Raw genomic sequence first — 22,719 nt, forward strand, 5'->3', positions numbered from 1 at the left:
GGTGCCAGCGCGAACGCGGGCGGGGTCGAAACATCATGAAGATAATTCCAGTCAGGAAATGGCCGATGATATCGGGGCTCTTGAAGGAGCTTTACCAGGAGGTGGGTGTGATCAAATATGTCCGGCGGTAGTTGCTGGCTTCCCGGTGCTAAATAGAGCAGCTGCTAACGCCACCCCCTTCGGAGCAGCAATCCTTTCGCGCTTTCGTATCACAGCCCCTTGTGCACAGTTCGACGCTGTCGTTCCTGTTATCGGGCATCGCAGTGGGGTTAATGTCTGTCGCTGACTTGGCCGTTATTTCCTGTAGGGACAATGCGGATGGTAATTCAGCATGCAGGAATTCTTGGGATTGTAACGACACTTCGGCTGCGTGTCAACGTGAACGTGTCAGTTGCCCGACGTACTGCTTGCTATTCAGTGTCCTGGTGCTTTTTTTTTTTGTGCGTCTTGTATATTCAAGTATGTTCGATCTAAAAATAGTTAACTGGTTACGGCAGCAGTGTACATAATATTCTTTCTTTGCAAAATGAAGTATAGCTAGTTAAGTTTGTTTAACCCGAAGGACAGATCGTAGCATGCATAGTGCGAAAATTTTGATTAGCGGGTCCTGATTTTGTATCGTCCTAAAGGCGATTGTTGCCGACCGCACTTTATGGTTTCGTGATGGGTCGATCTATTCTCTCTCGTGAGTGAATATAAATGAAAAACACACGCGGTGCGAGACTAATTTGCAGTCTTAAAAGCGCGTTTGCATCTTCGCCGTCCGTGTCTCGTTTGCGCAGTTCTTTATTCGCACCTCTACTGCGGCACTGATTGCGCAGAGCACATCAATACGCAATATGAAAAAAAAATATGAAAAGGACAAAAATTTGAGATAAAAGTCCGTTCCCACCAATTATATGAAATACTAGAGCGTTCAGCAAGTTCTTTCTTCTGGGATCCAACTTCTTTTTTGAGTGATGATTTTTGAACGATGTATCATTAAAATGAAAGTTTGGAACCCCTCTCCCACCGTCGTCTTCAGCAACAGCGGTGCGCAAGTGGCGCAAGTCTTTGGATGCCGTCGTAGGAGAATGAAGGCGGCTGCTGACTCCAACGGCATACTGCATTGGTAACCTCATGGTCAGACGCGAAGCGTGGATGCCCTTTAGATGTACCTTTGCCTTGGGAAACAGACTTATCACCTATGGTACGTAGTGTGGGGGTGGGACAAAACAGCAACGCTCAATCCCCTCATTCTTCTACGTCCGCATGCAATGACCACCGGTGGCGGAGGCGTATGGCCGTTGGGGGAGGGTGGAGTGATATGCCTGTAGTAAAGAGGTAATTCCAAAATTTTGTTTGAATGCAACATCTTTATATTGCATCACTTAGAAAAGTTATGGCGCAGGGGGCAAAAACATCCCTCGCATAGTATAAAACAGTTGAAGAATAATGTGTTTAAAAACTATATTGTAGGGCAGAACTCCTTTGAAAGTTATTAAAGTTGTTTAGGAACAGCGCAGCTGTGAAGTTATCACTGCATTTCTCTCTAATGAATGAATGAATGAACTTTATTCCCATCATCATGGGTCCTCACGGTCCGGCCAAAATATTTCACATCGCCCTTTTAAGTACGCGCGCAAAAAGTCCCACTAACATTATCCGGTCGGCTCAATAAATCAAATCGCGTTGGAAGAAACGCTGATGTAAACAATGCAGCGTTCCCAAATATATTTTGGCGATGCGACAAGCGCGAGGGAAGAGCGGAGCCAAGCCACGCGGGAAGCTTGCGCAGAGGCAAATCACGGAGCACGGAGCGCCGAGCGGAGGCGGAGGCACGCCAGGCGCCGCCATCTTCGGCAGAAGCAGATCACCCGCGCATGCGCGCTGCGCCGAATCAATACTGGCGGCTGACGCGCCGCGACGCCGCTTCTCCTCGACCGCCTCGTCGTGTTCCGTGATCTTCTGGGTTTCTAACTGTTTCGTCACCAAGAGCGCTAATTTAGGCAACGCAACCGCGCCCCGTTGACTTGGGAAGGAACAACCAAGAAGACTGGCCGCTAAAGGTATCGACAAAGCGACTCTTCGACGCCGGCGAGCCCGTCGCCTCTTCAAAGGGATCCTCTTGGCGATGTAGGCTGCTTCTTTAAGCTGCACAAGCGGCGGTAACCATGGTTACTGAAGGCGAACAGCAGGTAAATTCATTTTGAACCGTATCGCGCGTTGCAGTTAACCTAACCTGTTCTCGTGCACGAAGCTATTTACACCACCCGGTGTATATAGCTTATGGGCCGAGCACTTGCGGGTTCGCGGTTCTGTAAACACGCGGTTGCTTTCGCGATCCGGTGGTGGCGGAGCGCTTTGATCGAGAGAACAAGCCGGCCTGGCTTCGTGGGCGTGCACCTTTGCGTTGCTATAAGCTGTAGATGCATGCATTTCATAGACATGAACTCTTTGTATTGAACGCGATTCAGTATGCGCATGGGCTGTTATGTTTAAGCCAGAAATATCTCTCTTCGGCCGGTGCATTTTCGTGCATACGCGCACTTGTTTTCCGATCGCCGGTGATAGGCGTGGCGTCTCGGGTGCTTTTAACGAGGCGCGCATATCTAGCGGCGAAACAAGCGAGAATAAGCGCATATGTTGAGATTCCAGCTCGCAGCATCATCTGGTTCCGTTTTGCGTCCAGGTGGTATCGGTGCGACCGAGGAAATAGCGGAAAGGGCGAGTTCACCGCGCTGGCACACGCGCGCATACCGCTACGCGCGATTCACCTGAGAGCGACGTGCGGAACAGCTTTCTTTTTTTGCCTGTGCCTTCTGTGGATTTGATGTTCTGTTATGCTTGATCACTTCTGACCTGATTCGTTCTCCCACGACGTGCACGGCGCTTTTACGTGTCGTCGTTTACAAGTCTTTGCACGCACCCCGATTTCGTTGCCTAAGTCTACCGTAAACATTTGAAAGCGGAAATTACGCGACTATACTAGTATATGCAGCCGATGTTTCGTTGTGGTCTAGGATTTTTACTCAAAATTTCTCCACCGATATTATGCTCCAACTCACGAGTTCGCATGAGTAGAAGCAATGAGCGAACGCGAGGCGACGGCTTATCGACAAGTGTGACATTCTCGCGCGCACGCGAGCCGGCCTGACAAATCTAGAAGTCATCTTGCGCTCGTAGCTTCCACTCCACTGCGAACTCGTGAGATGGAGCGTAGATTACACGAGCGCGCTGTCTCGCGCCTCTGCTGGGCTGGATCATATTTTAACTTAACCTTATATGTAATCAATGTTTAGTTATACTGATGTTTCGAGAGCGTTTTACTCCTAAACATTCCTTAAAGGTTTTGGTAGCCAAACAATGAAAAACGCGTTAGCAAACTTCTGTTATGCAGTTACTCTTTCCAATACAAATATATTATGATTGAGAATACTTATTAAATACGACCATATTGAATTTCAGTGTTCGGTGTTCATAAGTACGATGGTTTATCACAGGGCATTGGCATTGATGAATATATGGGAGAAGTTGATTCTGGCCTGCAGATTATTTGCTCTGAAACCTGGTGTTTTTATTTGTTAAAAAATCGCAGACATTCAGGCAAACATGTACGCACCTCACTAGGGCCAACTATCAGAAAAAAAAAATTACATTTGGCGCCACAACAGCAATCAGTCTGTCCATACAGCAGATAAACAAATTACATCAAATGCTGCTGAAAGGGCATAATAAACGAGTACTAGGAAAAGACATGTCGGTAATGCAGCCAGTTGTAAGAGGAAAAATATGACGTATGTCAATAATTATAAACATAATATAATATAACATAATAGATCAGATAATTATGGGTACAGCTGGACCTCTTATAACATTTCACTGTGTCCTGCAAAGCTACATTTTATTTTTGCTTTATCTTCCACTTTAGTACTTCACATTGTTTTTTAGTATGCATCAATGTTCAAGTATGATGCATGCTACCTTTAGACAAGGAACGTGTGATGTTTATTTGGTTTTCTGGCATGCTAGCTGCCTTGTGACACATCTAAAAAAATTTTTGCAATGTACAGTACTCACGGATTGAAATAGGACATTCGGAGCGCGTGGCCGTCGCTTCATGGAGCGCCGCCCGTAGACGCTCATGGAACCAAGGTGGTGCATTGTGGTATGGCGTGAGAGGGAGAACATCTACAAAGCAGAATTGTTCCTTCCAGTAGCCAATCAGCCGGCCTGTGGTTTACCACATGCCTGCGTGGCACTGCAAGGCTAGCGCTCCGAATGTCCTATTTCAATCCGTGAGTACTGTACATTACCAAAATGGCACTATGGTTGGTATCTTAGCTTTCAGGTGCAGCTTTATAGTTTTGTCTAGTATCATAATGTCATACATTGTTATTGGCGAGATTCGCAAACCTTCACATGTTTAAGTGTGGTTTGTGACTGGTCAGCGACTGTCTTGTTCGCTACCCTTAACCACCAGTATCCAATAAACTTGCAGTGGACGAGGTACATGGGGCATTGAAAACGTCCATTAGGTATCTGCATATGATCCTCCCATATTACACCTACGTGACGTGTGCTGCAAAATGATTGCCTGCAAAATGTGTTGTTAATGTGTGGATACTACTACTAGACATCGGGCATGTTCAGTGTATTTTCCAGTTTCATCCTCTAAATATGTCATTAAGCAGCCTGAATATAAAAAAACTTTTGGGGTTATGGTTTAATATTCTAAGCTTGCATTTCCATATCAGATTGTGGGTATAAAATTTCAGCACTTTAAGACCAACTTTTTGTACTACATGAAAGTACATTTGATTATCCTAGTGTTGCTCATGGGCTTTATATATTTCAGTGATTCTACTCCCTAGAGGGCATGAATAAAAAAAGCTTGCTTTACCATTTTTAGCTTCATCTTCATGTGGAAAAGCGAGCTTCTTCGATTTGTTCATCTTGGCCCTATAGAAAAAACAAGCTGGCAAGCTATCACCAAAATTTAGCCTGGCACAAACTGGGGCCTGTGGTGCATCCATAGTGTGTATGGGCTAGTTTCTATCTGTGGTGTTCTATGTCTAATAATCTCTATTCATGTAATACCACCTAGATATTACATGTGGACATAAACATTGTGATCGTGCTGGTACTTATAATGGATGTTGCTGATTGGCTGGGCTGTAACATAGACTATCATCTTGTTATCTTGTTGGTGGCTATCATCAAAATTCGCCACTGGTCATAAACCAGCCATTCGCAAAACACTCTTATTAAGGGAAGTTTTGGGGAATCTTGCACCATATACCTGAAACAGTGCTTAGGCTGAAGTGCCTGGTTTGGACGTATCTACTGTAGATATGTCCAAAGCAAGCATATCAGCCTAAGTGCTGCCAAATGCTTGATGAAAATAACTTGAAGTTTTCTTGTAAACAACATGGCATTTGATTTTAAAGAATGTTTAAATCATGAAAGCTATGCGAAAAAGAGGCTCGTTAGCTTCTTATTGGACAGTCACACCATGTGTGTTCAAACCTATGCTTTTTTGTATTATTGGTTATTAAAAGGTGCACATGTTTACTCAAAGGATGTCTGCAGATTTTCTTTCTAAAGTGTAATAATTATTGTTTGAAAGTCTGGCTTAGTGGCTAAAGAATTGTCGACAAGTGGTTATACTTGCAATATGCAGAACTTTTATAGTCTTTTCTTGTAGTGTTGACTATGCAGGCATGCATGGTGTACTTTAGATTCTTGTAGTTATGTGTAGTCCGATAACTTCTTAATCAACTAGCATCTTCAGTTTAGGTTTACATGAACACGCTTCATCATCATGCAAACAGTATATCCACATGAAATTTGGATGGTGCACTTGGCACAACTTCGTTTTTATAGCTCATACTGGTGTTGAAACCTTACTGCTTTTTCAGTTATTGTTTTAATTTAAGGATGATTAGCGCTTGTTATTGTCATTGAAAAATAAGTACTCTCACGCATCCGGGCAGTGTGCACTGGAAATTGGAATTTCGTTATTACATTAGTGATTCCTGCAGGTCCAGTATGACTCTTTATTAGAGTGATTTAACTAGAAGCAGACCTTAATGGCTTCCTTGAGATCCATCACTGAGTTACTAAACTGATAAGTGAATATCATACTGCGAGTGATGTATTTCATTGCAGTGCATGTGTTGACACAGTTTCAGGAAAAAAAAAAACATTATTGCAGCGTAAAATAATAGGCAGGCACTCTACAATGGCAAGTGAACGATAAAAATGCCTGTGCACAGCAGTGGAACAGCTCATCTAGTCTCAATTCTTTTTTTGACTACAGTGTTTGTTCTTCTCTAGGCTTGTGAATAACGTCTTATTCCATATGTGGTGTCTCTAAATAGTCCACAGATATGTTTTAGATAGTTTGGTGAGCATAAATGCTGTGGCACCACTACCTTAGCCCTTGTCTGCCTCGTAGGAGAGTTCCTTTGTTAGCCTACCAAAGTGCCAGACCAGCGCCGGAGCGAAACAGGCTCTTAAAAGGCATGAAATCTCAAGTCATGCCATTTTTCACGGCATCTTAGGAGAGGAGTTGTGCCTGCTCAAGGCCATTGCTGGCTTTCTTGTTGCCTCCCTCCGAGGTGGTTAGTCGTGTGCATTCGCTGTTGGTGCTGCTGGTGGCAGAGATGGATGCAGATGAGTCCCAGATACCAGGACATAGGGGTGTGTTTTCTGCTTTATATGGATGGATATCTGTAATTGCATCATCTGTGGCCACATTTGTGAGTTATCTGCGTGGAGGCTCAATTCAACTCAAAGCTTTGCCAGTGTCTACGTCAGAAACCAACGAGGAAAAGTTGGCGGAGAGTGCACATTTTTTGGTGAGACTAATTTGCAGTGGCACTTAATGGCTTTTGCTGCACTCCTTTAATACCTAAAGTATCAATGTGTGTGTTAATGCTTTTGCCACAGCTAATTGCACAATCTTGTGAATGTTCCGCATGTAGTGGTGACATTTTTGTCCTAGATCTCATGCAAGAATTAATGTTTATAATTTTTGAAGATGACATTCCTATTATTTCTTTATATCGGGTTGTCTTTTATATCTTGGCAAGGTATTTTGCATCCATTGTTCAAATTATCCCGAAATCATAGTAGATACCGAGTAACTTTTGGCTAGTAATTGCCAGTTATAGCTGTTAATGTACGTTATTATTTCAGGATGAACCTAAATTAGCAATACTAAGAGTAGAGTAAGGTAACTGCTTGTGAGTGTTGTTCACTTCAGTACTGACATCTATTGAATATTAAATAGTGCTTTTCATAGACATCTGTTGACATTACTCTGAACTTTTGTACTTATGCATGTATATAGTCGGTTAATCTTTATGTGTACTGATCACAGAATTTTTCTGAGATTTTAATAATTTGTCCAAGGTGGTTGTGCAGCTCTACAGTCGTAATATTAGCCACACTGTAATTTTCTTTCCTCTGCATGTTAAAAAGCTTGTCCCTCATGTCACTGAAAGAATTTGAATAATAATTTTCTAGTTTCATGTGGGCATTCATTCTCAGACTGATTTGTGGACCCTCCCAAGGGCCCTTGAGAGAATTCAGGAGCTAAATACTACAGCTCTGTGCTATTTGCTGAAAACGCTATTCAGTTAAGTAATGCATGACATGCGTCAGTCACCATTGTCACTGTTGACTGTGTAATACCCATGCCACGCAGGCAAATTTGTTGCCATTAAGTGCTTACTACCTTAAGTTTTAATGGCATTCATGCAGTGCCATACATATAAATTTAATGACATTAGCCTTACTGCCATTCAAGGCTTACAGAGTTTTCCACAGCTCATTCGCCCGAGCAATGCGTACTCGCGTCCCCATACCACGCGCAGAAAAGCATGCACCTTTGTTAGTAACCGAGTAACAAATGGTTAATTCACTTTCAGTCAGATGAGGCATCTCTCCTGCATCTTCGATGTGAAGGGTGCCATTTTTACCAGCACTTCTGACAAATACTCTTGGCTGGTGTTTATGGTTACTTTTTCTTGGTTGGCGTATACGGTTACACCTGAGTTTATGGTTACTTTTTCGACTTGACGAACGAGTACAGTGGTATTCCCTGCGAAATAATTATTACATTACATTTGAAAAACATTCCCGAGTTATTGTGCTCATTTGCACTGTATATATTCATTTGAAATTTTTGACTGCTTTGCAAGTGTTATCATCATTTTGACTTTCGTGTAATGAAATTAAATGTGGACATGTAGTACCAACTCCAAAAATAATGTACTTAAGGCCTTAAGCATTTACTGCAATTTCTTGTGCATGTGTGGCACAGGCATGACACATATTCGGTCATTGGTTATTTTAGGCTGTTAATTGTTTCCTGCAGCTGTCATATGCTCTAGCCTTGGCTGGAGCAAACTTTCAGGCTGTAAATACTAGACGAAAATATGACACTAGTGTTTGGAGGAACTTCAGGTATGGCCATTCTAGCTTCACGGAAAGGGTGTTAATTACTCGGAGTTGGAGTGATTCAACCATGAGTTTCTCTGTGGCTTATTATACTGTGCTGTGTTATCACTGTTTAGCAAAACCTGGTTTTGAATTTGAATTAACCTGCATGCTCTAATTCAACTGCTTTAAGAGCTGAAAACAGGATTAACACCTTGAAATGTGAAAAATGCTAAATTCATGATTACTTCTGTTAAACTATTGCTCATGTGTTGCAACACAGTCATTAACTATTGTTGCACAGTACATAAGTTTATGCCTGTGATGAAATAAGTTAATTGTCTTTAATCAGTACGGACAAACTGAAATGAAAATGAACCCTGGAAATGAGAATTTTGGCATTCCGGAGGCCACTTGGCTGCGCTTTTGGGTTGTTTTTGTAGTTTAAAAGAAGCGGCTAGAAAGCAGGTTTCCCTCTTCATAATTTATTAAAGATGGACTGATTGTGTTCAGTACATTACAGTGTATTCATCAGGTGTAGCAGAGAGGGCCAGTTTGCTGTGACTTGTTGGAAGAGTACAGAATACGTACTTACAGAAAAGCTTTCCAGCCTATGTATATGGTTACTTGCAGTATCACCACTTGAAGGATGCGCCAAGTTTGCTAAATTGGCTTTGAAATGTTGATGTGCTTCTTTAAGGGCTTGTTTTGGAGTTTGCCCATTGTGCTCGAAATGAAAACACCCTTACCATACTATTCTCTGCCAAGTTTTTTTACATTCAGATTAATCCTTTATATTAAAAATATTGTTGCTACAAGCACTTCACTCAACAAGAAAAATATGTTACAGTGGAGGGCTGTGTTTTGTCCCTTCTACTCTTTCTTCTGCCTGTCTTCTTTGGCCGTGTATGATTGGGCTGTGTTAAAAACATCACCTTAAATATCTGCTATGCTCACATCAGTGTCTCAAGTGTGGTAAAGGAGGCCTGCATGCTGAGATTTTGGGCTGCACCTTGTTGAAAAAGAGCATGGCATACTCAAAGGCTGAAGCATGATGGAATAAGAGGAAACTTATTTTTGTTCAGCAGACTAATCTGCAGTGTTAATGGAAGTCTCCATAATGCTTGAATACATTAGCGTAACATGAGGAGCAACTAGGGGGTTTTTAGCCTGCAAGGACAAACACGTGGGAATGAACAAACATGACAGATGTGGTTATTTGGTCTTTCTTATATTTTTCTCCTAGTCTGGTGTAAGATGTGTACAGCAGCGAGTAATAATTTGGCTAACAACAAATTCATCATGATTCATGCACTTCCCATCATTCATAATTTGGTTAACTGTATCAGTGTAAGGTTTCTATCTAGTGGTTCTTGCAAGAAACTGTGAGAAGAGCAGCCTTAAGCTAAGCTTAGTGAACATTTCTCTTGCATCGACATCAGTGAGATGCAAGTCCCTCTGTTCTAGCCAGAATTCAATGATAAAAACAGGTACTTTGCTTGTATAATTTCTGAGCCAAGACCCTGTTATGATTGCTGTGTAAACTGTTGGAGGGTGTTGTGGGCACCAGCTTTTAAAACCTTTTGTGTGGGGCCGGTTTTGTGGGCACTAGTGAACATCCTTTTGTTTTATTGTTTCAATGTTCTTTGGTCAGATAAGCCATTAAATTGTAATTTTTTTCTCTTATGCAGACTGATGGCAACGCCAGCTTCCTGCGGGCTGCTCGTGCTGGCAACCTTGAAAAGGTGCTGGATTACCTCAAGGGCAGCATAGACATCAACACAAGTAATGCGGTAAGCTGGCTACTGGCTCTTTATTCGGAGACTCTGCCGTATGCTGCCATTAAGATGCACTCGGTTAATCGGAATTCTTAGGTACAAATGGTGTGTGAAAATTTGGCTGTTTTTCCACCGATTCAGTGAAAAAAGCTTGCTTGCTACGAACCACTTCACATGGGCTTCAAAGTGGGCATTTGCAGCAGCCGCAAATCATTGCAACTACAGCTCTGTGCAGTGGTGCAAGTGCAGTTCCATGTTCATGAGGAGGTGAAGACCCGTGTCTTAGCGTCTTCCATGAGGCAAACGCGGCAGGGGATGCAAGGACGGATCGGACATAGTCAGATCTCTGTGCTGCATGGACCTCACCTGCCATGTGTTGCCTGTGGCGGACAAAAAGACACACAGGCATGTGGTGTATCTGCTGATGTAGTTTGCAACAGCGGCAGTGGCCACATTGTAAAAGAAAAAAACTGCAGGTTGGGGGGGGGGGAGCGATCATGTGATCACAGAATCTCTGCTGTGTGACTAGCCACTATGAAGCCGTTAGAGCCGAAGGGCAGGCAAAAATATAAAAAAGACTTCAATGCATTGGTATCTGAGACAGAGGGAAAATAAAAGACAGCAGGAAAGAACGGAAAAACTGAACCATTGTTGCTTCCCAGTACTTTGACCATGTGAGCTTGTGTCACTGCTGTCTGCTGCCTTTATTATCGGTGTCATCACCCACACCAGCCATGCTGTTGCTGCATTGCTTTTGGTGCACATAGTGCAGTAAATGCTTTTCTTCCAGTCATCATCTTGTCGCAAAAGGATTCGCTTATTATTTTTATATCATATTTTGACACATCTGGCATACTCATAAATACCTCAAGACTGCTTTTCACTGCCAACATGTCTTGGTCGAAGCACATCAATCTAACATGCAGTAAAGCAGTTCAGAGACTCGGGTATCTGCGATGCACTTTATGTGCAGCACCACGTCATACAAAGCTTCCAGCTTACAAAACGCTAACCCGACCGCTTATCGAATACGGCTCAGTTGTCTGGAATCCGTATCAGCAAGTATACTGCGATAAAATAGAATCTGTCCAGAAGAAGGCGATTCGTTTTATCTGTTGTCGCTGTGACAGAGAATTTTCACCCTTGTCTAATCTTAGCGCATTGTCTCTAACTCCACTTTCAACACCACGTGGTACATCGAGTGCCTCAAATATAATTACATGATCATTAACTCACCACGCCTAATGGCAACGAACACCCATGTTACCTTTTCTGCTGCATTATCTACTAGGCGCCACTACTGTTTAAACATTTCTCCACTTTACGCACAGACTGACAGGTACAAATTCAGCTTCTTCAAACGTACCATCGAGTGCTGGAACTCCCTGCCTGGTGAAATTCATTCACTTCCATTTCCACAATTTTTGGCTGCCATTGAATGTTACTGACACCTTGCATGGTTCATATTATATTGTATTTTGTTTGTACTTTTTATGTATGCACGCTTGCATTTATGAACATACAAAAATTACTTTTCATGTGTTCTATATCCCCACTCCTACCATAGCCCCTGGGGGGCTGCAGTATGTACAAATAAATAAAGTAAATAAATAAATAAATCCTTTTTCTAGGGCAATTCTGAAAGAGCTTCTGATAAGACAAATAAGTTCTCATGGTTCCTTTGAGTTAAGCTTAAAGGGAGTCTAGTTTACTTTAGAAACAACCACATTTGAAAATTTATTGGAAAGGTCTTCATTGTATCTGTTTGAAACTTGTAAATCAGGGATCTCAAACTTGTCTCCTTAGGTGGGCCAGGCTGCATGGGAAAACTTTTGTCTCCCGCAGACCAGTAACTGGAAAGGGGGAGGAGGAAATGGAGAGGAGAGGGAAGCGCATTCCTCGTGACACCTGTGAATCTTTTTTTCTGCTGTTTTGAAAGCAACAAAGATCAAATGGTTTCTCAAATATGGTGGGGCGAGTGCATATATTCTCCACAGAATTTATGTCTAATAGATGGTTTTCTAGTAAGCCTCAGTAAGCAACTGGCTGGTCTCAAGCTATGAACAGCTGTAGAGAGGTGCAGTATGGATGAGAAAGAAAGCAATATGTCATCGGCATGGCTCCATTCTGAACAAAGTTGAAATCTTCAGGGCCAGTGGGCTGCACTCGAAGGCCTCAGTACTCAGACAGGTAACACAGGAGGTTACACAGGAAGATAACTGTGTTGCAGCTCAGTATAAGTAGGTATGAAACCTATTCATATTGGCTGAAGTGCTTTATGTGGCTGGGAACAACACCAGAGGGTTGCATTTTTGTGCAGAATGGACTCAATGCTCTCCACCTGGCTGCAAAGGAAGGCCATGTCAACGTGGTTAGTGAACTGCTCAAGCGTGGAGCTAATGTTAATGCTACCACCAAGGTACGTATCATGGTGCCTCTGGCATTGTTTTGAGAAAAGATTTTACCAGTGATATTTTAATGAATTTGTGTTCTGTTTTGTTTTTAAGGTGAGAAATTCCAAATTTACTATTTTGTCTGTGAGGATGCTTATGCAACAGTGTGGTGACATAGCATCACCATACTGGCACAGCATATGCAGACCTTATTTAGTATGCAGTGCATGACAAAAATATTTTTTACTACTCATTGCTTATGAGTTTGTGAACACTGTGAATGGCTTTTGCTTAATCTATAGATGGCTTCCTATGTGTATGACAGATAACTTGGTGATCATATTTTGCTTAAAGTAGCTTCGTATTAACACACCTTTCTCATTTATAATGTTCTGGATGTTTCTGGCGTTTATTTTTGACAAGGTACTGTATTTTCAACTATCATTTTCTTTTGTATGACACATCTCGAGCTAGTAGGTTGCTCATAGATGAACAAATACAACGCACAGTGAACAAAAGAAGAGAAGACAAGGCACATGCACTGAACTATGATCTAAAATTTATTCTTCCGACCTTGTGGTTAATGTACAGAAAGCATCAATATAAGATGAACTGACACAGAGAGCCAGACATTGACAAATAGTAACAGTAGTACTTTTGCGCTGTATTCATTCATCAGTTTCTTTTGTCATTGTTTTGATTTGTCATGACGGAACATATAGCGCTAAGACACCAGGACGAACAAAGAAAGAGACACCACGAGCGCTTTCTTTGTTCCTCCTGATGTCTTAGCGCTATATGTTCCGTCATGGCAAACCAACTCGCCCGAACAACCACTCTGACCATTTTGATTTGTATATTTATCTTGTGCTAATGTCTTTCAGGGAAAGGCTAATGAGGGAAAAAAACATAATTGAGGGAACAAACCATGTTTTTTTGTGCATGAGTTATTGGACTTTATGCTGAGCTGCTGGTGGGTCACATTTAAGAAAAATACAATAATAGAAAGGGAGTAGGTTTTTTTGTTTTTAAAACCTATGCATTAAAATTGATCAGTCTTGCATTTTAAAGGATAATAGTGGTGTCTATGTATATAAGGTTTCTTCTCGTGTCTAATGAAAAAACACAATCCCTCTAGATGCTTGTTCACATTGCCCTTTAACTGAAAAGAAAAAGAAGATACAGTAATCTCTCGTTATAACGAAATCGCTTTACTCGAAATATCGCTTTATTCGAAATTTCTTCCTGTCCCGACCCAAACGCATGCATCTTAAGCCGCATTACTCGAAGTGCACGAAGAGCTTGACCCGTATAGAGCGAAGTGGCGAGCGGAGGCATCACCACTGTAGCGGCAACACTTTTGCGCATGCAGTGACAAATTAATACCGCCGACGAATTAGTCTCAGGCAGGCACAACACAGGCCACAAAAGTACCAAACCTACGACCGATGACCTGCCTAGTAACGAGTACAAAGCGAGTGCCCCCAGCTGTTTACAGCGGATGCGAAAGGAAGCGCGCTCGAATCAGTCTCAGTCGCATCGCTGGTGTCCCCCGTGATAGAATCCAAATGAAAATAAAATTTTCGTGGCGCTTTGTGATGCCAGAGAACCGCGGTCTCTTGGATGCCGAAAAATGGCCGAAAGACCGCGGGCAGACTTGCGCCGTAGCATTCCAAGGGGTGCGCTTGGTGAGGAAAATTTTACGGCCCTAAAGAACATTTCCGGCGCTGAAACGTGCCAAAAAGCACAAAAGAAGTGTTCCTCCGATTATGAGCCCATTCACGCTTGTGAGTCGCGAGCGAGGTGACCTTTTGGCACCGAACTGAGCTGCTCCCTGGCTGCCGTAGTCGTCGCTAGGCCTAACCGTTTCACATCGGCCAAAGCAGACGAAACTCTCGAAAGCCCGTGAAAAACGTCATTCCCGAGAGTTTTCGCTTCAAACGAGAAGGCGACCCGCAGACCGCGCTTGCAAGCGTGAACAATGGTGTTGTCGAGCTGCTGCCTGGTCGCAAGCGACTGCTGGTTGCACGCCCTTTGCAATGACGCGAGGAGCTACGTTAACAAATCGGGAAGACGACTTTGAGGAAGCCGGTCTAGAAATTTGCTTGTTGCTCATCATAGTCGGCCTGCATCGCAATAAAACACCGCCCCTAGCTTCGTTGCACTTTTAACGGTGCAAATCGACCGATAACTTGCCGAAAACATGAAAAATTCGAGCGTTGCCAGCGGCAAGTCAGGCTGTCAACATGGCAGGCCAACGCAACCACGGTGTTTTCCCGGCGATTTTCTCGAACCGGTCATGCTTGATTCGCGCCATCTGACTAGACAAACGGTCTAAATGCGGGGTAGGGTGATTGAATTTGGTTTGGCACGCACGCAACGCTGCGCGAGCACTGACACTTTAACTGTAGAGTTAGCGCAGTGTGGTCGACAACAGTGCGCCGAAAAACTCACTTGCAAACTTCACAGCCGTACACTTCGGGAAAACAAATTGCCCAGTAATCATGTGAAGCCCCTACTGCAAAACCGTTCAGTTTTCACGATCGCGCTGTGTGCCTACAATGGGCGGCTAATCGTTTTTTGAGCACAACAAACACAACCTCAGACTCAGCCATGGCATTTCCGTGACCACCCTCCCGCATGAAAGCGGCCACTGCCTTCGCGATTCGAAATACCCCGAAGGTTGAATGCATGGGTGGCGACCGCTGCCTCGTGCAATGCTTGGTCAGATTAGAGCGGGGGTTGCACGCGCCCGGTAAGAACTTGACAGCCAAAGCTCACTGCCTTTTTTGCACCTGAATAAAGTTTTGCTTCACAGAGTACATTGTATTTTGACTTCCTCGCCGTTGCGGCGCAATTAAAGCTCTTCTGCTTTAGATTTTCTCGGGTGGTCGCTTATATCAAATTACCGCTTATAACGAATTTTTTCGCCGTCCCGCTGACTTCGTTATAACGAGGGATTACTGTATAACTAAGAGAAGAGTTACATTGCAGTTTCTAGTATTATTGTGGTGTTATTAGTGATAAGTGCGGCATGACTTATAAGTGCCAGTGGATATTCGCTTTGGCAGCCAGGCATGCATATTCATCCCTATTAAATAAAATTAAACTGGAAGCCGTTTTGTAATACTGCCTACTTATGTCTTCTTTTGACTTCGGGTTTCTTTCTGCAGAAAGGCAACAGTGCTCTGCACATAGCGTCGCTGGCAGGCCAAGAAGAGGTGGTGAAGCTGCTGGTGCAGAAGCAAGCAAACGTTAACGTACAGTCGCAGAATGGCTTCACACCTTTATACATGGCCGCCCAGGAGAACCATGATGGCGTGGTTCGATTCCTCCTGGCCAACGGCGCCAATCAGAGCCTAGCCACTGAAGTAAGACCTACTCTGAAGTCGTGTAGGGGGCTTGAATTAAGTGATCTTATGGCCACTGTATGCAGGATGGCTTCACTCCCCTGGCTGTAGCATTGCAGCAGGGGCATGACAAGGTGGTGGCAGTTTTGCTGGAGAATGACGCTCGTGGAAAAGTGCGGCTGCCTGCGCTGCACATCGCTTCCAAGAAGGATGACTGCAAAGCAGCTGCTCTGCTGCTCCACAGTGAACATAATCCTGATGTCACATCCAAGGTCTCTGTACATTATTTGGTGGCTTAGTTGCTCAGCATTTAGGCTGTAGAATTGTGTTGGGGGAGGGGGAGTTTTGGTTCATTAAACTCTTACGTTGGGAAGTTAAGTGTTGAGGTGGTTGTGTGCCTGTTTGTGGATGTTAAATTGATTTCCTGTTTCTAAATGATTATTTTATGTGTTAAAGTTTCTTTCATTTTTTGAGGGGTGGGGGGGCTCGTGTAGGAAATAAGAGGTCAGGCATTTGACGTATCGTAAACAATTTGATGATAATGTTGTGTGGAAGAAGAAAGCAGACCATTTCTTTTGTCCACACAACTATACTTTGAATAGTATTGACATCAAAAGTTGGAGTTTGCAGGCTTCTAGAAAAGAAAGTTTTGTGATGGGAAAAAAAAAAAAAGGCTGGCCAAATTTTTTTTTCCCCGTGAAACTTTCTTTTTAGCTTAATTTCTTTGACTATGGTTTTTGTCTTCACTGAACCTCAGCTTTCAGGGAGGGTTGCAGTTGTAAATAGTATTGAGATGTAAGGTGTAAGGGGGCAATAAAATGTTGCTACCGCCATTTTGTTTTACGTGCTGATAGGTTCTTAATAATAATGATCATGTAGATTAAAACTTGTTTGATGCAATAATCCAGAGCAAAAATGTTCAGCAAAGCATGACAGGTGAGCTGCGTTAAGCTTGCTGTTGCATCATGACATCCTTTGAATCTATGTTTACTAGTTTTGTCACTTACAGTTTATGCAGTTAGATGAATTGAAGTTCAAACCATCTATAGCCAGCTTCTGTTAATTCGACTTCTTCACAGCATGTGAAATTCGTTGAAGTTACGTGAAGTTTTGATTTAAGGATGTTCTTAAAATTTGCAGCTAGTTAAACATCTATTTACTTGAAATATCTTGTAATGGCAGTCTGTACCCATATGCCTCCTCCTCGTTACACTGGTATGCACTATAAAGTCAGGTTGGCAGTGTCTTTGTGTAGCCTTCTGTGGTTGAAAGTGCAGCTTCTACTTGAACTCTGGCGGGTCTTGTTTTCCATACACCTTCGTTGTCATTTTCATTGTTGCTATTTTTACTAAAACTGAGTAGCATTGAAGAAGATTGAGCTTCCTTATTCTAATTGGGAGCTGAGTTAACCAAACTTACCACAAACAAGAATGGCACATAACTCATCTGGACCTGTGTGTTGGCCAATCATGACGGTTGGAAATACCACAGGCCACCCACTGGCCAATCATATGTGGTTCTTGTGTTCAAACGGCTTTTTAGTTTGGCCACTAATACAGTGTTGCACATTTATAGTGAGACTGTACACATGCCTTTTTGTCTTTCTCAGCAAAGCACTGCTTCAGTCCCCTCAATGCCCTGCCACACTTGGCTGGTGTTATTTTTTCTTTTTTTATGCTTTTGCATGTGGTTAGTGACATGCATGGAGTGTGCTCTGTTTAGATGGACTCGGTCGGCACAGGTCTTGCACATTGAAGAGAAATCCTTTTTTATAGTTGCCTTTAATACTACTGGTAGTGCTTGTATTTTAGTAAGTGGTCCTTCTTACTTTAAGTTATGTAATATTTACATTTTTACCTGTTGACACATTAAGGCATGGCTGAAGTAAAGGAAAATATAATGTGATAATAGCCAGTGTTTAATTAGCTGAAGTTAGTTGGGCGCCTAAAACCTATTTTGTCGAAACAACACCTTTCACCTTACGATAAAATCAAATGTTTTATAGCTGCTTTACTACTTTGTGAAGGCTTTAGGATGATTTTTATAAAAACTAAAGGTTTTGTGAAAATTTAATTTGACAATGCATTTGTTTATTATTCAAATGGGCAAGTGCTATCCTGCCAAAAGGTTACTTAGTCTTAGCAGAAACAGACATGCACATTTATCCTTTTAAAGTATCAGTATGGTAGAGCATTTGTTTATACAAGGGTCGTGTGACCTGATTTGTTGAAATTGGCATGCACATCCATTAGCCGAATGGCAATAGCATTGAATCATATCAGTGAGATCCTAAAGTTTTGCCTTACTATAATTGATACTTCTGAAAGAGTACTTTTAGTTGTCCAATATAGAACTTCCTGCACCTTGTTTGTAGTACTGTAACAATGTGGTTCTATTTGATCTTGTTGACATTGCAGAGTGGATTCACTCCACTTCACATTGCTGCTCATTATGGCAACAGTAACATTGCATCTCTACTGCTGGACAAAGGCGCTGATGTCAACTTCCCAGCAAAGGTGAGAGATGTGCAAGCAGTAGTCTATTTTAAATTTCCATTTTGTAGTAGTGAAAGCAACTACTAAAGAATGCTCTAGTTACATTGATGAGGCATTGCAAGTTTGCTTAATCAAGGTTTTTTTGTGTCTTTCTTCAACTAAAATTGATTGCATATTTCTACATATGTAAATGGATTGGCACAATGTTGACATCTTAAGGGATTTTTGCACACATGGAAGGAGGGAAGGGTGATGCACACCACATGATCAGAGTCACTTTTTGCAAGCCGTTGTGATGATGTTGCTCTACTCTTTGAGATAGGGATGGCACGAGCCGTCCCTGCTTGCTTGGCAGTTGTCGGGGTCAGCGGCATTTTGTTACTGTGCCTGATGACAAATCAAGCACTTGTATGCCGCTCCAGGTCTTCTTCCCTCAGCATGCTTTTCTCTAGTGGCTTACATTCTGACAGAATGACTTAGTATGGACGTGGTGCAGTTCACTGTTGTCAACTGGCATTGGGTGGGCAAGCTGATCTTCTCTTGAGACAGTAATGGTGCACACCAACCTGCCCAGACCTTTTCAGTGCCCTTCTGTTGTCTTTAAGCAAGAGGGCCTTCTAAAGTGTGTTGGATGGCCGGTAGAGTGAGGTGATTGACAGCAGTAAAGTGATTGTTGTTACTTTAGGAAAGGTTGCATAGGATAGAAATACTCTCATGCAGGACAGTTTCAAGCTGTCTATAGCCACAGCATCGAAAGGAGGCTCTTGCTTTATTTTGTCAACTGGCAATTGTGTCATGCAGTATTCTAGGGTATGGTTTTCCCAAAGTGAAATGGGGAAAGAAACTAGCTGTAGGTTTACAAGCTGTTGCCAAATTGGTCTGCTCCCTTGCAGCTACATGCTGCGACTTCGTTGCTTATGTAAGCGAGAGAACAGCAGCCGTGCCAACTACAGATGTCACCTTGCGCTCTGTGGGGACAGCTATCCCTATGTGAATACTGCGTTAATACTAGTTTACGTACTGTGCATTCCACAACATTATGACTGGTTCAGGATTAGAGTTGCTGGTTCTGCTGTTGCAAACTGAGAATGCAGCTTTCATGTGTAATGTGACCGTACGTACTTTGACATTCGCAAAACACTTCCGTGCAAACAGGATGGCCTAGCACAGCGAGAAGATCGGTATATGTATGGCACTTGTTGTCCTTACTGGGTGTATTTAGACTGCAGTGAACGTGATACATCAAGGAAATGAATCTTTTAATTTGCACTGAAAAACTTGTCTTGCAGATGTGGTAGAGTGATTACATTTAATTAGTAATGTTATATTATGTTTTGTATTAGCTACTTTTGTTCATTGATTTGTTCAACTGTTCGGAGCATGTGCTGGATATTCCCATGTGGAAATTATGGCATACTGACAGTAAGCCACAAGAAAATTGGAAGCAGATTGTATTTTTGGTGAACTTGTGCCCTCAAAAAACAAGAGAGACAATTTTCTGGCAGGGAAGGCAACAGGCACAGACAGTGGTTATCAAATCTGAGCTTGCGGTTGATGCCCATTGTATAATCCGTCATGTCTGGCTCACTTGTTCGTTGCTGCGACAGTTTGAAAGCATGCTGCCAGCTATTTGCCAAAAAAAAAAAAAAAACATGGAGTATGCCTTGTGCCTTAACAAAAACATAATATATATGTCTGTGGTGGAGCTCTCTTTCTGATAGAAAACAGAGAACCCACTGCACTCTCGAAGCTTTAAGGGTTTAGAGGCAGTTAACATAACATGATGTTTTGCAGTGAAAGTATGGCAGCGTCAAATGAAATGCGAGCAAGGCAACTGAAAATGGATCTACAAAATGAGATTTTAGTCCAGGGAGACTGGATATTACACCAGTTGATTATCACTTCCGGGGTGCAAACACTGCTGTGTAGAAGTGTTAATTGACCCTGCCTTTTTTTCTTCTTCAGCAGCTAATACTTTTGAGCTTTTTGTTTGTCACAGTTATAGGGTGCACATTTCATTTGACACTGATAGTACATTAATTGATGCTGTACTTACATTTAATTTGGCATGAATTCTTCTACAGCACCAGATAACGCCATTACATGTGGCTGCAAAATGGGGAAAAAGCAACATGGTGAAGCTGTTGCTTGAAAAAGGAGCAAAAATTGATGCCTCCACAAGGGTAAGCCCAGTCGCTGTCTGAGTGAACAACTCAGCAAGCATGGCTGTTCGTTAAAATAGCCAACAGGAAGCAAATTGTCCACACATTGTGCTGTTTGCAAATGTACTCCTGCATTTGACAAGTGCTAGATGCTATAAATTATCAAAATCAACAGAGAAGGGGAATCTTTGAGGCAATCTTAATCCACAGGACAGACCATCGGTGTGTTAGCAGCCCAGCAATTACATATATGATTCAAGTAATGCAAATAAACTGAAAATGCTGATTTGGATGGATTTTGAAGTAGCTATCTGTCAGTTGTTAAGTTACTGTTACTAGTAAAGAGAAGAAACTTTCATCTTTCATATTTGTCCCTGGATTCTACTGAAGCTTGTGATGAATCACTGAGCTATGAAAAAAAGTTATATTGGTGATATTTATTGAAAGTGAACCTTGCTTTCTGCCCTCTCTCCAATATTTTTTTTTCTTATGGAAGCAAGAAATATATGAATAAAGAAGTGTGATGCAGGTGCAGTTGCACACTTTTCTGTAATGATTTAATTCTGATACAATGGCAATTGCACATTGCCAGGTAGTTTTGTTGTCTACAAGTGTGCATGATAGCCGTTATGATTTTTGGCACAGTACTTTCTTGCATACATCCACTGGACGTTAGTGTTCTGCTAGCACAGCTTTGTCAGGAGAGTGGTAATGGAACTCTTTGTTATCAAGTCAGGTTTCAGTTTATTTTTAAAGTATTTTTCTTGGATGTAGTTTTGTTCTGCTTTTGGCTTTGAGTTTATTCTGTGGGCTCATTTCTAGGCGCAACTACTCATTAGACTGCATACAGAATTGTTGTATGAGGCCTTTTCATACTTTGTTCAGTGAGCATTCAGCTGTGTTTCAGGTGCCACTAGAGTTGGAGAAAATGGCTCTCAATTTGCAGCACTTAGTCACATATTTGTGCAGCTTTTGAATTACCCAAAAATGTACCTGTGAGAGAGTGCACATATGTTGTTGGTTTAGCAGAGGTTACTGGAATTCTGTGCCTCCTGGGCCATTCCGTTTGTATGAGTGTTGTATGCCTTGTTTCTGGCACAGGATGGGCTGACGCCGCTGCATTGTGCGGCTCGTAGTGGCCACGACCAGGTGGTTGAGCAACTGCTTGAGAAGAATGCTCCCATCACAGCCAAGACAAAGGTCAGAGCAGATGAAATGTGCTGCTGATTTGCTTTAGAACATGTTCAAAAAGACGTGTTGTGGCCAGAAATTTCAGAGAGAAGAAAGTGATGTTGTTTGGAGGGACATGCATTTTACTGTGTTCGATATATTAAACTTGTGTTAACATGGTTCACATGTCCTCTTTGTGCAGAATGGACTTGCTCCCCTGCACATGGCATCGCAAGGTGACCATGTTGACAGTGCTCGCATTTTACTTTATCATAAAGCTCCAGTGGATGATGTCACCGTTGTAAGTATTCTTTGCTTGACTTCCCCTTTCTATTTTTTTACTAATGCAGCCTTTATGTAGAAAATAAGGAGTTGCACTTTATTTGTATGGAACCTCGCTAGCATGCAATGAAATGCAAACCTCATTCTGAGGTGCAAAATTGCTGCGTAACTGGTATTATATGAGTGCACAGGATGCTGAAGAGCACTGTAGCATCATACACTTGTCAGAGTTATTTCGTTATGGGATGCATCTTTACAAATAAAGAGGATCAGGCTGAAAATAATACTGCTCATTGTTGTAAATAAAGAAAGGAGTCTGTGAACAACTTGTGAAGTAAGGAGAAAGTTGTGTGCAAGTAACTCTTCATGCATATGCTGCATACGTTGGAAAGCAGTCAGCCTTCTAAACAAGCATGTTTCTCATTCATTGGGTTATTTATTTGCTAAGGCACATGTTATATTTTATGTGCAACTGGAGCAAACTGTACATACCAGAGATTTTTTTATTGTTTACAAAAGCTTAGCTCAGATTCCAGTAAGATGAAACAGAAGTGTATCTATTAAGCCATGCATTAGCATAAGCATTTAAGTTCTGTGCACTTCTGTGGCTTGACCTGCAACCACACCTAAATCTTAAATATCTTGCACTGTGCAGGTGGTTC

General features: G+C 42.3%; 1 protein-coding gene across 35 annotated transcripts in view; it reads left to right on the forward strand.

Moving 5' to 3' along the window:
* Positions 1-22,719, forward strand: part of LOC144114148 (uncharacterized) — a 306,774-nt gene that overhangs the window by 87,879 nt on the left and 196,176 nt on the right. For 29 of the 35 annotated variants that reach the window (XM_077647687.1, XM_077647674.1, XM_077647686.1 and 26 more), the window contains exons 2-9: positions 10,119-10,220; positions 12,526-12,624; positions 15,772-15,969; positions 16,035-16,220; positions 18,366-18,464; positions 20,528-20,626; positions 21,707-21,805; positions 21,978-22,076. In XM_077647687.1, coding sequence (XP_077503813.1) covers positions 10,119-10,220; positions 12,526-12,624; positions 15,772-15,969; positions 16,035-16,220; positions 18,366-18,464; positions 20,528-20,626; positions 21,707-21,805; positions 21,978-22,076 — 981 coding nt within the window. Of the gene's footprint in view, positions 1-1,881; positions 2,178-10,118; positions 10,221-12,525; positions 12,625-15,771; positions 15,970-16,034; positions 16,221-18,365; positions 18,465-20,527; positions 20,627-21,706; positions 21,806-21,977; positions 22,077-22,719 lie in introns of those variants that run through there. The other 6 variants (XM_077647680.1, XM_077647683.1, XM_077647684.1 and 3 more) reach the window with 2 other exon arrangements.

Source organism: Amblyomma americanum, chromosome 1 (genome assembly GCF_052857255.1).
Source record: "Amblyomma americanum isolate KBUSLIRL-KWMA chromosome 1, ASM5285725v1, whole genome shotgun sequence".
In the NCBI taxonomy this organism is placed as follows: Eukaryota; Metazoa; Arthropoda; class Arachnida; order Ixodida; family Ixodidae; genus Amblyomma; species Amblyomma americanum.